The sequence below is a fragment of the Pleurodeles waltl genome, chromosome 6 (assembly GCF_031143425.1).
Source record: "Pleurodeles waltl isolate 20211129_DDA chromosome 6, aPleWal1.hap1.20221129, whole genome shotgun sequence".
Lineage (NCBI taxonomy): Eukaryota > Metazoa > Chordata > Amphibia > Caudata > Salamandridae > Pleurodeles > Pleurodeles waltl.
In genome coordinates, this window is record NC_090445.1 from 1,437,853,394 (window position 1) to 1,437,869,732 (window position 16,339).

The window sequence follows — 16,339 nt, forward strand, 5'->3', positions numbered from 1 at the left end:
GAGCCCAACTCAGTATCTTTACTAGAGTGGGCTTTCCAAAGGAGGAAGTATCAGATAGAGGTAGTAACGTCATGTCTGCATACCTCAAAGCAATGTGGATTGAATGTGGAGTGACTTATACATTTACCACTCCATATCACCCACAAGCAACTGGTTTAGTTGAGAGATTCAACAAAACCATGAAGGGCATGATTGCAGGACTCTCTGAAAAATAGGATATCCTCCTACTATGCTTGATTTTTGTTTACAGAGAAATGCCATAGAAGGGAGTAGGGTTTTCCCCCTTTGAACTTTTGTTTGGACATTCTGTAAGGGGGACACTGTGCCTAGCGAGGGAAGGCTGGGAGAGACCTTTTAAAAGAGCCCAAGCAAGACACTGTGGACTATGTGTTTGGCCTACATTTAAGGATGGATCCAAAAACCTTGAGGCCAGCCATGAGCTCTAAAAGCTCTGGTATGACCGAAAGGCTGCCAAGAGGAAGTACCAACCAGGTTTCAGTACTTGAGCCTGTGGCTCACAGGACATTCCAGGACTAATGGAGTGGCCCATACCCTATCCTTGAGGAGAAGATAAAGGTCACCTATCTGGCCGAACTAGGCACTCTCAGGAACCCTCACAGGGTCATCCATGTGAACCGCCTAAAGCTCTTCCATGACAGAGCTGATGTGACCATGCTGATGGTCACTGATGAGGATCAGGAAGAACAGTGAGCCTCTCCCTGACCTCCTCTCCCACAGCCCCAAAGATGGGTCAGTTGATGGAGTGGTCTTTTCAGACACCCTCACTGCCCAACAGCAATCACACTGCAGGCAGATCCTTCAGCAGTATGCTGAGCTCTTTTCCTCATCCCTGGTCATACTAACTGGTGTGTCCATGATGTGGACACTGGTGTCCATATGCCTGTCAAAAGCAAAATATACAGACGGTCTCACCAAGTAAAGGATGTCATAAGAGCTGCAGTAAGCAAGATGCTGGAGTTAGGGGTAATTGAGCCCTCTGACAGACCCTGGGCCAACCCAGTGGTCTTAATCCCCCAAGCCTAAACCAGAGCTGAGGTTTTATGTGGACGATAGAGGTCTCAATGCTGTCACCAAGACAGATGCATACTTTATCCCAAGACCAGGTGAACTTATTGACAGGGTAGAGGCAGCCATGTTTCTCAGTACTTTTGATTTGACAGCAGGTTACTGGCAGACTGGTCTGACCCCTGGAGAAAAAGAAGGATCTGCATTCTCGACCCCAGATGGACATTACCAGTTCACGGTTATTCCATTTAGTTTAAAGAAAGCCCTGCCACCTTCTGAAGGTTGGTGAATAACCTCCTTGATGGGTTGGAAGCCTTTAGTGCAGTATATCTTGATGATATTGCTGTCATTAGCCCCACCTGGCAGGATCAACTGATCTAGCATGGCAAGGTTCTTGAAACTCTGCGAAGTGCACGTCTCACTATCAAGGCAAACAAGTTCCAGATAGGGCAAGGCAAGGTTATATACTTGGTGGAGGTCAAGTTCAACCACTACAACCCAAGATCCAGACAATGTTAGACTGGGAAGCTCCAACCACTCAGACCCAAGTCAGTTCATTGCTTTGGCTTGGCTGGGCACTGCAGGAGGTTTGTGAAAGGATATGGTACCATTGTAGCATAACTCACAGAACTGAACTCCAAGAAAATGCCAAGGAAAATAAACTGGCTAATTAAAGGCTTTTGGCACTCTGAAGGAAGCAATGTGCTTAGCACCCATTCTAAAAGCTCCAGATTATCCAAAGCAGTTCATAGTGCAGACAGATGCCTGTGAACATGAAATAGGACTGGTCCTATTCCAAACTAATGATGGTGGCCATGACCAACTTGCTGGTTTCATTAGCAGGTCACTCCCCAGAGAGCAGCACTGGAGTGCCAGTGAGAGGGAAGCCTTTTCTGTGGTCTGGCCACTGAAGAAGTTGAGACGATAACTGTTTGGTTCTCACTTCCTTGCTCATACTGACCACAGACCTTTCAGGTGGCTGATGCAAATGAAAGGTGAAAACCCTAGACTTTGGTCAATATGACTTTCTCAGCTACATGCTAGCTTCACTTAACATAGGGATGTTTGGTATCGCACATCTCGTATTAATAAACCCCCACTGATGCCAGTGATGGATTTATTGATAAATCCCTCACTGATGCCAGTGATGGATTTATTGATAAATACACCCAGAGGGCACCCTAGAGGTGCCCCTGAAAACCTACCAAATAATGGTGTGCTGAATGACTGTTCTTAGCCAACCTGCCAGCACCAGACTAGATTCTGACCCATAAGGGTGAGGGCCTTTGCTCTCAGGCGGTCAGGAACAAAGCCTGATCTGAGAGATGTTTACACATCCCACCCAACAGGATGACCTGCAAATCTGCTTTCTAAGGCTGAGGGGCTTCAAACAAGCCCACCGCCCTTGGTATGCAGGTCTGACTACATTCAAAGGAGAGATGACAAATCCCCTGCCCCAGGACCCATTTGACATGTGGACAGGTGGGAAAATTAGTAGTCAAAGAGGCATACCTACCTCTTAGGCCAGTCCCACCCCTCATGTGAGCTGCCTGATGTGGGTACAACTTTTGAAAGTCTGGCATTTTGGTGATGGCAAGACAAGTAACTCTGGGAAAGGGTTATGCCCACTTCCCACAGGAAGTGGTCAGGTAGGGGGTGTAGTGAGCCCAGTGATAAGTAGCCGATTGGCTACTACCCTACACTCCCCTAAACCCCCCCAAATTCAGTATTGAGTATTTAGTAGTGCCCCTGGCACTAGGAAATCAGATTACTGCTGACCTATAAAGAAGGACACAAAGACCCGCAAAAGCAAAGACTGAGGAATAAGCACCTGGCTTGGACCTAGCCCTGCCAGCTGCTCCCATCGAATTGCACCAAAGTCGCCTCGTCTTGCAAGCTGTTGTGCCTCCAAAATCCTGGGAGGACTGGCTGCCTTCAACAAAGATGTATTTGTCCCCTGCCGTTCGAAGACAAAGCTCACCTTGGACGTGCTCACTGTGGACTCAGAAATGCCACTTGCAGCCTCTGTTCGCAGGCCCCCCTCAACCGCGAGTGCCCCTGGTGGAGAAAACCTGTTGCCTCAAGACACCTCTGCACTTGTCGCCCCTGGGCCATGGAGAAGAGTGCCTGAGGCGTCCCCACATCCCCGAGCATCATGAGAGCTCAGGCACTTGCTGGTTCAACTTGACTGGCCTCCCAATCCAAACCTGCAGTCTCTCTTTAACAGGACCAATCCCCATAGACTAACACTGGGGACCTGACGCTGTACCACATCTGACCTCCCCAGTGCCGGTGTGGCTTGTTGGTGTGGCCTTGGACCTTGCCTCAGGCTTACCTTAAGTCCAGTAGATTGGTCCCGTAAGTCCCTGTACTATACCTGTATGCAGTATTTGTTTTTCCTCTGTTGGATAACATTGCGATTCTGAAAATGCACTGTCGAAATTTGAAACCTGAAAGTATTTCTATTGCAAAATGTACTTACCTGATCTTACTGATCCTGATGCCTAAATAAGAGTGTCTAATTTATTGACTGTGTGCCTACGGTAAATGCCTAACACTCCTCTCTGATAAGCCTGAGGCTGCTCGACCACACTACCCCCTAAAAAAGCACCTTGGGATTGCTAGAGCAAGCCCCTGTCCACCCATAAGTGAATACCTGGACTCTTTGCACAGTATAACTCATTTTGGTATATACTATATAAATAGCCAGATTCCTGCACTACTCCAGGTCAATATCTGGTCCTGCAAAGTCCCCTCTGGACCAGACTACCTGTGCACAGTAACTGGGATGCACACAACAGTAGTACCCCACTCACAGGCCTCACGTGTGCACACATGTTCATGTGTAACCAGCCACGTGCCCCGTATCCTTGTTACATGGCAAAGGCGTCATTTTAGGAGGAAGAAACTAACGGAAGCATACACAGTCCATTTACTATATATGTACCATGGGTGAGCCATCAGTTGTGAGTTTCATTCACAGCAAAAAGCCCAAACGGGTGAACAAAAAGAACAATCCAGGCGAATTACATGGGCAGAACAAATTTCGTTATAGCTATCATCTGGAGGAGGTCTACAACTGACTCTGGCAAATTCGTCTTCAGCAGACAGTTGTCGAGTTAGGCAGCAAATTGTATTCCAGACCTCAGATGGTATGCTGCTACCAACACAATCACCTTAGTTAACACCCTAGCGGCACTGGTCAGACCAAAAGTGAACATTAAACTAAAAGTGCTTCTGGCCGACCTTGAACTACAGTTAGAGTTTGAGGACCTATAAGACGGGAACATGAAAATAAGCATGCTGCAGGTCCAACGCCATCATCCAATCTCCTGGGTCCATAGCAGAGAGATGCTGGGCGAAAGTGAGAATCTTCAATTTGTCCTGCCACTGGAAAAAGGTGAGAGGCCGAAGATTTAAGATGGGGCGAAGGCCTCTGTTCTTCTTGGGTACTAGGAAACAGCTGGAATAATACCTAGTCCTGGTTTCCGGGGGCGGAACTCTCTTTACGGCTCCTTTGGCCTTGAATTCCTGCAGCAAAATGGAAAATACTCCTCCGAGAGCTGCTCTGATGAAGGTGGAAGAGGCAGGAAGGAAATGATTGTCAGAGCATAACCTTACTGAACTATCTGTAGAAACCGCATGTCAGAAATTATTGATAGCCACCCGTGGAGAAAATGAGTGATCCTGCCTCATACAGGGTTATGTGTGCCACCAAAGGCAAACTAAAGGGGCTTTGAAGCAGTTGCCGGAGGAGTCCAGGTAGGCCTGGACGTTGCCTGCTGGATCCCCAGCTGCAGCCTCAAAAGCACTGGGGTATAAGCTCTTCCTGTGGGGGACATCAGCCTTGTTTGAATGCAAAAACGAGGAAAGGCTGAAAGAACGTGCAGTTGCTCACCTCTCTTTAAAGCGTTCCAGGGCACAGTAAGCCTTCTCTCAAAAAAAGGGAAGACAAATCGAAGGGCATATCCATAAGTGACACCTGGACATCACCAGAAAAAACTATGGATCTCATCCATATGTGACACTGCAACACTGCAGGTGCTCACTGACCTGCCTAGGCAGTTTGTTGTGTCCAGCCCAGATCAGATGATATACTTGGCTGCAACCTAGCTATCCTGAACAGCCTGGGCTAAATTGGTCCTGAAGTCTTGTGGGACTGCTGGCAAAGTTTCAATTCAATTTCCGAAGGTCTTCGTTCTCTTCAACTGCCACTCTGTCGGGCAACAGGGAAGGAGTTTTAGTTAACCCTACTGTTGGAGGTCTGTACCACAAGGCTTTCTGGAGTAGTATGCTGGGTCAGTCAGGATCACATGGAGCTGGCCTGTGACGATCTACCACTTGTCTGTTGACTAGTATGCAAGAGCAAAGTTTCGCTCAAGTGTCCATGAGGATGTCAGTAAGTGCTTCATTAAAAAGAAGCGGAGGCTCTGTTTAGGATTCTCCTTGTTCCAGATCCTCCATGATAACAATGGTCTTTAGTTAAACAGAAGGAAGTTGCAGATCCAACAGCTACCCCACCCTTCTAATGACCATAGTGATGGATGCAGACTCTTCAGTAGGACAACTGGGGGTGGGGTGGCGGTGGGTGGTGGTGGGAAAGGGGCCAGCCGGTATACCCCAACCCAGTTTTAGTGGACTTGTCTAACCCACCTACTTCTTCTAGATCCATGTAAAGTTAGCTATAAGCTGCCCCTTGTTAGAGTTTGACCCAAAAATGTGTTGAAGTGGGCAACTTCTACGTAGAGTCATCATCTTATCAGAAGGAACTAGTGCCTGGAACATAGGCGTTAAACTTGAGTGCATCTTCTACAAGGTCAAGACAGATACAGATCTGAACCAGACAGCACTATGGGCTCGCTGTCTTCCTCCAGTATTGGTGCAGTCTTCAATGCAGCAGAAAAATGGTGTGGATTGTGGCACCAGGTGCAGAATCAGCTCTAGATTTGGAGCTGAACCCAAAGTGTGTTCGGAAGGTATAGCTGGCGCTAAGGGTGGACCCATCAGTGGTAATCCAGCTGAAGGCCTTTGTGGATCTATGGGGCCCAAAAGCATGCTAGGGGTAAGCAGTAAAGTGCAGAAAATGTGAAGCAAGGCATCTTTAAATGCCACCATCTATGTGGCACTGTTGGCCCTGTAAACTCTTGCTGCATTTGAAGAAGTTGCAGAATCAGTTCTTGGGTAGGGGTCCGAGAAAGAGACTGGGTAGCACTAGGGCACCCTTGCAATTTCTTCGAGGTACACCAGTTAGGTTGGAACAAGGTCCACTTGCACTTGTGTTTTCTTTGACTTGAAATTACCAGAAAACTTGGAGTGCAACAAGGACAGGTCGTGGGACCGACCTGGAGAACGGAACAGGGTCATAGTTCTAGACTTTGAGTGGAAGCGGCCATTACACAATGTCCAGCGGTGTCTTAGGAGGTGACATTTCCCTTACACACTATAAAAGATTTAGAGAAAATAGTTTGTCAACTGACAAGAAAAAAAAAAGAGGAGCTAGTTCAGTATACCCTACAACGGTACAGAGAAAAAGGAACTGACGCCAGCACGCATTTTTGGTGCCTATGTATGGTTCCAGTCATCACTTCTGGGGCAGAGCAAAGTCGAAGACGGGCTACACGACGCCACCTAACGGCAAACAGGGGCTATTCTGAAAAGTGTTCAAAATCCAGTCTGGTGTCAGGGGATATTCACAATGTAAGGAATCTGTAGTAAGAAGTAGTCAAATATATGTCACAAGGAGTATACAATGAACTAAGTAGTAGATATCAACATGAGCAATTTGCACTTGAAGACTGAGAAATTGGCAATTTTTTGCCTGCTTGTCTTAAGCAGAGCATTCAGGAGCTTGAGCTACACACTTGCTTAGTAACTACTAATCCGTCCCTTTCCCTCACTCGCATATTTTTAATCCATTTAATTATTTCTGTCAGCATCAGTTTTGTTAGGAGGCAGTTCCATATATTCACAACCCTTTGAGGGAACTTTTTCCTCTTCATGTTTCAGATCAACACACACATGTGAATTATGAATGCTGACTCTACAGTGCTAAAAGACTGTCCTTTCACTAGTATGAGTCAGGTTACTTTGTCACGCACCTCTGCACACTGGACTGCCTTTTCTTCCATTTCCTTCCAGGCTTTAAGCATCTTTTCTGAGGCTAAAAGGAAAGAGTTGTTTCAGTTTATTAAATTGGAATGAACACCACAATATGTCAAGAACTCATGTTCCTACCAAGGGGCAATGAAACAATCCCATTTTTGGGTAAGGTGGGGTGGATGGCAGGGTTTGTAAGTAATCTGGGTCTGGTGAGCAAGAAATGCCCTGGTTCTCATACATACATATTCCATAGGCCATCTGGTCACTGTAACGGTCTAGGTCAATGAGGATACTCTGCTGGAAAAAGTCCAGCTTAGCTCGGAGCTGTTGTGATGCAGACACCATTGTGTTCTTCATTTTAGTCATATTAGCATTATATCGGAGGAGACTCAGCCTGCATAAGAGGAAAAAGAGAAATCAGCTCAATTTTCCAAGAATAGGGATTGAAATGTGCCATTCACATCAGTGTTCACAGTTTCCCTTAGCAATGCACATCCAGTACATTATGTGAACCTCAATCATCTCTGGCAGCCATAACCTCTTGCACAACTACTGCCTTGGGAAACAAAAACATCAGACATTTGCTTTCCGAACATACAACATAGACAGACTGGTCTAAACATATGTGGGGTTGTCAGTGTAGACAGTAAAGACAGACTCTAGTCAAACAACTACCTATCTCCTACCCATCAACTGGCCAAGCATGATATGGTCTTGTAAAAATACTTGAGCGCACTAACTCCCTCAGTTTTGACAATGGCTAAAACTTAGAATGAGATCCAAGTCAAAGGCTTGCACATTCAGATTCAGATGCATTACTTACAACTTTTAATTGATAGGGAATCATACACATAAGGCGAATAAAACATGTGGCTATCAGCATCAGAGATAAAGTGCCAATGAGTTTCATGTTAACATTACTTTATTTTGTGAATCCTTTACATTGATCAGTAGCTTATTTTCTTCCATCTTTACCTTTTGGGACGAAATGGTATATCACACATAAATCTATAATTACAAATCTAGTGCTATGGCTAAGAACTTACTACCTATAATAATAGTAGTCCAGGAAAGGTATCCCCCCAGGATTCAAACTTAAAAAACAATACCTACTAACCAACCTGGATCTTGAAAACTCTTAGCATTTTGATTTAAAAATATAGGTACCTTTATGAATAACGTGCCCACCTACTTTTGAAAATAAGTTCTGAAAACACAAAATTAAAAACAAAATGTAAACTTTAGTAACTAGATAAAACGTGCTGTTACGTTTAATTTTGTTTTCAGAAAGAGTGAAGATCACTTTGGTTTGGAGCACTCAACCCACAAAGTGGCCATGTCACTTGAGTTCTTTACTGAGGAGTCTGCCAAGCAGACAACCTCCAATGAGAGGCCTAGGAAAGTGTTAGTTATAAATTTAAGGAGACCAAACTTTGTGGCGAACTACTGCTAAAGGAGCGTAACAATTGCCTCCCCAGCAAACCATTAGCCACAGAATCATAACTTTGAAGATTTTTCAGCAGTAGCCAAATCCACAGAGAACATCAGAGCTTCACATTAATTTAAAAATAATTCCTGAGGGTTGACTGCCAGGTTTCAGCCCCGAATTAAACATCAAAGGAAATACTCAGTGCCAGAGCTTCAGTGGCAGCTTCCTTCCCCGTAGGTGTGCCATAGGCCATCAGTCAGACTTGGTAGTGGGCAGTAAGGCCCAAGTGGACTATTGTATAGAATATTGTATAGTGAGCCAATTAGATTCTTTTGAATCTGTGTGGAGTTTTACTGTGCATGGATGTATGGTGAGTGACAATCTTATTATTATTATTTTTTTGTAGAGGTGCACTGATGTTTATTACTTCAGTTCAGGTAGTTATGTTTTGAGGCATCTTTCACTATCACTTACAAGACTATGATGCCATTCAATGTGTACGCTTGTGCGGATACATGTCAGCAGAGGTACCAGGTGAGGTGACAAAGATCCAGAAAACTAGATGGCTTGGAACCATACTGTGTGTATGACTGTGCCAGGAGTTGTGTCCATATGCAAAACAAATAGCAGAAGGGTAGCCCGAAATGACAGACAAAAACAAAATGGCGGTGTTGCAAAATCTAGAGGTATTTGGTAATCCTCTTAATGTTACCAGTGAATGACTACAGATCTTCCTCTGATGACACTCACAAGTTGTTTTTCACTTTTTATAGACTTCTACTCATCCAACCTCAACATGAATTGTGCATAGAAAGAATGTAGATGAAAGAGATTAATGCTGTGAAAATACAGATGGAAATGTGGACAGGATTGACAGTGTGGAGGGCGGCACATTATTCTGTTCTGATGCTTTTAATGCTTTGCATGGTTTTGAGATTCTGATCAGATGCTAGCCAGTTGCTCACCCTTGAAAACAGCCCAGGTGGTATACTCACTCCCAAATTCCTCTTTGACCACTGCAAATGGTAACTGTTTTTTGATCAGAGGAAAACATGCTGGACGTCTTGATTAGTTTAGAATGCTTTGCCTTGTTCCCTTTTTTCATTAAGAAAAAATGATGACAGCCATCATGTTAAATCCCTGTGCTCAGGAAAGGTCTTTACTGAACACTTGCGTCTGTAGATGGCAGACACAATTCAAATTCTATCAGTGCAGATCTCTTTCCCTGAAAGAGTCCGCACTGACACCTATTTGCAGGTTTCACACACTTACATTGCAGCTCTTTGCCCCTGGAAGAGTCGGCTGTAGTCATCCTTTAATCCAGAAACATAATGCACAGCTTCTGCCCACACTTTCTTTAGCTGAGCGATAGGCAACTGAATTTTGCTGTCCTGAACTTCAGAAAAAAAGTATGATTAAAAACTGAATTGGTTACAATCAATACATGCAATAAATCTGACGTGTACTCTATTCACTCTGAACCAAGGACACTCTGATAATGTGAAAGCGTTTTCTTTCATCCTATCCAATATTTGGCAGTGTATCAGTAAGCTGTGCTAAAGGGGTCTTACAGAAGTCGTAAGCTCAACCTTCAAAAGGAAGAAGACGCAGATTGGAGTCTCGTATAAATCCCTAGAACTCTTTTCGTTGTGAGAGCATACTCTATACTACCAACAAGATCAACCTATTTGCTCATCTTAATTTTTATTTTAGATATAAAACAAGTTTTTTTTTTCCTTTATGAAAGGCACCTAAAACATACTGCATTGCATATTTGATTTAGTTGCTTGAATAATGAAATACAATTAAAAAACCCTACAAAATTTCACAACTGAAAAACTTTAAAAGGAACCTGGTAAATATGCACCAATCTTTACAATCACATAAAATCGGTAATAAGACTGACATGATAATCAAATTAGCTAGGACAACTAAGGCCCTTTCAACTTTCCAAAATGGAAACACGCGCAGGAAAACATCATAAAATTTCACTCTTCTCGAACAACTTGGAAACATAAATACCTTTGGTGCTTGCCAAAATGGCAACAATTGATACAGATAAAGTATGACAACTTGGAACATAATATTGCCAACGTCACTACACCCTTGCCCAGTGATTAAATTTCACTATCACAAAATGACTAAACTTTTTCTCTGGGGTCAAGGAGTGTATGGATAAATCATATAAATTAAATCCTCTCTAACAATTCTTCCCCAGTGACTAAAATGAGGCATAATTTATAGACATGGTTCCCACTGGCATCTCTTTTTGGTATGAGAAAAATGCGGAGGGTTTAGAGAGTAGAAAGCTAAAATCAACTGACTATCTTTAACAGTGTTGTCAAGACCTAATGTACAGTCTACCAAGATGGTTTAGTTTGTTTCACCAAGGGGAACATGGTGGGTGCACCTGACACCAATGATCTACTTTATTTTTACTAGGAATTTTTGTAAACTGCTACCCGCCACCGCGCGGCAGCCTCAGAGGTTTGGGACAAGTTTACATTTATGGAGGATAATAGTTCATAATCCTGAGACATATGAACCAGACAATCAGGCAGCAGGAGGATGGAGTCTGATGGTAAGTATCAGATGAAGAGAAAATCCTCTATGGGCCTCTGGAATGCTGGGCCAACCAACCTTACTTGTCGGCTGGTTTACACAGTGTTTTTCTCCAGTGGAGCTGACAGTTATGTAATCCCACTGGAGGTGCTGCATGCTACATTTGGTTTGCTCAACATAAATAGCTCCAATCAATCAGAGTTGCAGTCTGATTTAACACAAAATGTGCCCCGTTCGGACTCTTGGAAGGCAGGGCGGTCATTAATCTGCTGACATTCCAGCCTGCACATACAACTTTCCTATGTCTTCTTCTGGTACTTGTGCATCATGTAGTTTATGGTGATCTCCAGCTGACTGACTTTGTCAAATGTAACTCATCCAGTTAAAAAAGAAAGACCTCATAAATACAGAGGTCGTATAGGGCCATTACTCACATCCCATGAGCGCCAAACAGACTTCATCAACTCTATGTTAACACAATACTTCACAAACATTATTCTAGTTAAGTTTAACATTCCTTAGAATATAAATAAAAATATTCACTGAAACTAAAAAAACAATTATGCTCACTACAAAAACACTATATGGGTCGGTCCTACTGGTCTCCACAATAGGAGGAATACACTACATTTTATAATGCTATTGCTCCACTAATTCTGAAGAACTATTCAGGATTGATCAGCACACTTTGTATTGCCTTACCACATTACTACTCTAACTCACCACACCAAGGGTCGCACTAAACCAACAAAAATTATGATGAGAACACTGAAAAACATCTGTCATCAACACTCTAAAGAACTCACAAACAAATACACATATATAACCATTCACACCTCCATAAAGGAATTTACAAATAACTAAGAATAAGTCACCCTAAACACTATTAACAAGCTTGCCGTCCTCATACAAAAATCTTTCAGGGAAAAATCTCCACAAAAATCACCAGGAAGATAACTACAAGAAAAGTGGAAAATCTCTAAAGAATGAACTAAACTCTAATGCTGTTCAGACTCAAACAAGTAAAACAAAATAAGCTCTCTAATACCTCGTTCTCAATGCTAGTATTTTAAAAATTAAATATGTGATGCCTTGAACAGTCAGAAAACACTTTTCAAAACTATTAAACACTACGTAAAACCAACTAAAGAAGCAGAAAAACTGAGCTCATCTACAATTGCAAATATCATAACATAGTTGACCTTCACTTGGAGGAAGATCATTATGATGTGAAAAAACACTTTCACCAGCTTCACCGTACATCCCTGGAAGAGCGGTTCCACAATGGTCAACATTCAAACAAATTGATACGTACTCCCCTCCACAAATCATATTCTCAGTGAAACCCTTCACGTACACTGGTGCCCCAGTTCCAGGACACCTGACAGAAATATGTACTCAGGATACAGCCACATTATTCCTCAATATTATCAGTTTCTTTTTCAGTAAAGAAAATGCTCCTTAATCTATAAGCATCTGTTTGTGGCATCTCACATCTGGTGTTGGGTCTGAATGTGCGGAACTTGTTTTTATTCTAAGAAGTCTTTTGGGTCACAAGGTAGACTGACTCCTCCTCTTGGTGATAATGCGGATGGGGCTCTAATCCATTGTTAGATTGTTTTCCTGCTCGGCGGGTGAGGATGGAGTGTGAAACAAAGTGATAAGGAAAAAAAGATGTCCATGCATAAGAGGAAAAAGACAAGGTAGGAGAAACTGCAACAGCCACAGGTGTCTGGGAAGGTTAGTGGGTGCATGTGAATCTAAAACACTTCATGTAGATTCACTAGCTTTCTTTCGAGTAGAGTGTGCTCTAGGAGGAGCAGGTAAAGTTCTTTTAGCATTGGTATAACATGTTTGAATTCATCTAACTATTCATCTGGAGAGGCCGGATATGGATTAGGCTTTCCTTTATGAGGTTGGGAGAAAGCAACAAAAAGTTGAGTCTTTCTAAAGGTTTTTGTCCTATCAAATTAGTACAGGAGAGCTCTTTTGACTAGCTGAACGTTGACATGCGAGGGAAAAGTGACATACAATCAAAAACTAAACCTGTGAAGTTGAAGATACCATGAACCAAAAAGAGCTCCTCAACAGTGTCATTCGGGAACACATGTTCAAACCCGATGGCGGAAAGAAAACAATCTAACAATGGAATAATTGCCCATCTGCATTATCACGAAGAGGAGAAGTCTACCTCAGGATTGAAAAGATTTCCTAAAAAAAAAAACTAGCACACATCTGGACCCAACACTAGATGGCAGGAGTCTGCACTGCATGTGTATCTACAGCCACACACACTTCGAACATTTATATTCGTCTAATTCTCTCGTGACTGACCAGATCACAATTCTGAAGAAAAAGTAAAATATAATATTCAACAACTTCCAAAACCGGAGATCAGTCTCCAAGCTACACCTCCTTTGAAAATCTCTAGGAAAAGAAACCCCTACACAACTTCTCGCTCAGATCTCAAACAACAAGCTGCTTAGCTCATACAGATCCATAGCCAGTTTTAATTGCAGCATGGAAACACAACACTACAAATCCTCAATGACACTCTATTCTGGATGTAGGTGACTGTCCGCATTCTGGTGCCCCAAGATTCATCAGCAGCGTTCAACATCAGATCATGGACCGCTCCTCAAAATCTTTTGCAATGGAATGTGAATGAATAAATACAAGGTGTAGTTCTAAAAATGGTTTAAATCCTTTATTATATCTGAATTTCAATATGTGAAAATTGACTCTGAGGTCACTCCCTAACATCTCTGCCATGTCGTACCACAAGCCTCGATCCGCTCCCTTTATTTATTCCACCTTAATAGGTAGCCTCTTGGAACTCTGAAACACGAAATCCATTCAACATCACTACTCAACCTCTTTCAACTACAATACATTGCCAGATGGCTTTCGGTGGCAATTACATTCTGTCATAACAAAGCCCACCAAACTTTGTCAGTCAGGGTAAGTGTCTATTCCTCAAGAAATGCAACAGCCACAATGGCGATGTATGCAGAAGTATTCCTGGCTGACGCACGAAAAACGACTACTATGAGAAGTCACTATACGTTCACAAAGCACTACTGCCCATGCCTAGTCATTGAGGGAGTCTGCTGCGGGACAGTCAGTGGTTCGCAGACTTTCCGCTCAGGTGAACCTACTTCTCCCTCCTTCTTATATCTGATGCTTATTTAAACTGCTTACTCTTCTGATTCAATAATATGAATCCATGAAAAAGTTAAAACTGGAGAAGAAAAGTGCTGGTTCACTGGAACTACAGTTCTCCAGCGTTGGTATCTTTCATAAACTCACATGCAGCCCTCTCTCTTGCTTGCTGTCCTGTTCTTCCTGGTCACACTTGTGCTTAGATATCTGAGTTACTGTGGTGCCTGGGGTGAGTGAGAATTGGTCAGAGCACTTCATCCTCATTGGCCTGCGGTTGAGTTGCTTCCATTGATGAGGTTATGCTACCAAACTTACACTGGTTATTCTCTTTCCCATTAGTGGCTGCAGTCTACTACAGGAAATGATCCAAGTAAGAGAGACTATGAAATAGTCAATGATGGAAAACTCAAGCCTGAGGTGGGGTTTCACTGGATGGAGCAAGGAAACATGATTCAAATATCATCTGACCCATCACTCTAGCTCTTACAGTTGCAGAGATATCACTGACTAAGTTGTGGCTGCTACCTACTCTTACAAAACAAGGTCTCACTTGTTACTCATGTAGATGTCCCAGGTCCTCTAGGTACCACAATCCCCACTGGAAAAACGTGCCCACAATTGATAAGATTGTGAGATACAAAAACCAGATGTAAAAAGGAACCCCAGAACCCATCTCATAAGATCTAGCTCATTAAGTCAGCTGATCCTAGCCACTACGAGGAGTACTTGTCTTTAAATGGTAGTTGGACTTCAGTGACTTAAGGCTCTTGACATTATCCCTAAGTGTACACGGATGAAGAGATGCTATTGTCACAAGACATGACCAAGGATCCCAGAAGCACCAGAAATTCTTTGATGGAGGCACCCTAGTTGCTTGGGTGGTGGGTTTCACAATTTTGATATTATGTCTATTACTCGGATTCTCCCCTATAATTTAGGTTGGATACATTTATTCCACCCCCTTTGCTATCAGAGTAATAGCAAAGTAGCATACAGGGGTCCATAGTCTACATATGCAAGTTGGTTGCTCACCTTTCAGATCCATTTGCAAATGTTTATCTCCTGCTGCATCCTAGAATGCCAAGAGCTTTGGAGGATCCCAGAGTCAACCCAAACCATCAAGTTTATTGGTAGAACTAAAATAACACTTGGGGTTGAATCTTATCCATATAAGGCACTAGCACCTTCCTGTTTTTATGTATGTATTTGTTTTAAATGTTCTATTTTATATACTTCAAAGCTCTTTTTAACTTAAATAATTGGCTGGGCATTGATGTACCAAATGCTATTTAATCTTTCAAACAGAATTTGGGTTTCCATCCCTCAGGCATCTCAATAAACCCTGACTGCTCCTCCTCACTCAAGAGTTGGAGCCTAAAGCAATTAACTTAGTTATCCAATGGAGCACAAATGTTTTGTGGTCCTGGCAAACAAGAGTATTCATATTGATAATAGGACTGCCCCAGTTCACGTGAAAAGGAGTCACAGTATCCCTTGAATGTATATGGCCCAATAGGTTGTCAGTTCCTTAGAGAAGAAACCTGGAAAGGAGAAGACATTGACAATTTGAGGCACCTGAGCAGCAGGCTCCTGACCGGCAAAACCTCAGAATCAAACTTAATGGATGTTTAATGAGGTAGCTCATGGGACAAGTAAAAGGCATGGGTTTTGGGGATCACCTGAAATCAAGACAGTAATTTTGCTTTCTAAGCTGTATTTCATTAAGGTGCCCTGTATGTTAAGAACCTGCCTCTGAATGCTTTGGACAAATAATCCACAGATTTTAACTGAAGTGATTTTGACTGGAATACTTTAAGACTTTTGGCTCAAAGTTAAAGGACAACACAATGGAAAGGTAGTTTAGGCAGCAACCATGTGGCTATTTCTAAGTGACACAAGAGGGGGTTAAAAGTCTGATCTTTCTTTTTATGAGAGCCACTGGGGGTCTCAGTCACTATGTGATATGATCATGCTGCTTCAAACCAAACAGTGGGCGTGCTGCATGGTTCAGGACTCTTCAGAATTTTGAGTGACTGGTTTGGGAGACCATTATCAATACTT

The 16,339-nt window shown here is 42.9% G+C and overlaps 1 protein-coding gene across 1 annotated transcript in view; it reads right to left on the bottom strand.

Annotated features, from left to right (window-relative positions):
- LOC138300931 (inhibitor of nuclear factor kappa-B kinase subunit alpha-like) overlaps positions 1 to 16,339 on the bottom strand; it is a 417,875-nt gene that overhangs the window by 250,026 nt on the left and 151,510 nt on the right. The window contains exons 12-14 of the mRNA XM_069240833.1: positions 9,827 to 9,950; positions 7,368 to 7,519; positions 7,125 to 7,186 (exon numbers count right to left, since the gene is read on the bottom strand). Of these exons, the coding sequence (XP_069096934.1) occupies positions 7,125 to 7,186; positions 7,368 to 7,519; positions 9,827 to 9,950 (338 nt within the window). The remainder of the gene's footprint in view (positions 1 to 7,124; positions 7,187 to 7,367; positions 7,520 to 9,826; positions 9,951 to 16,339) is intronic.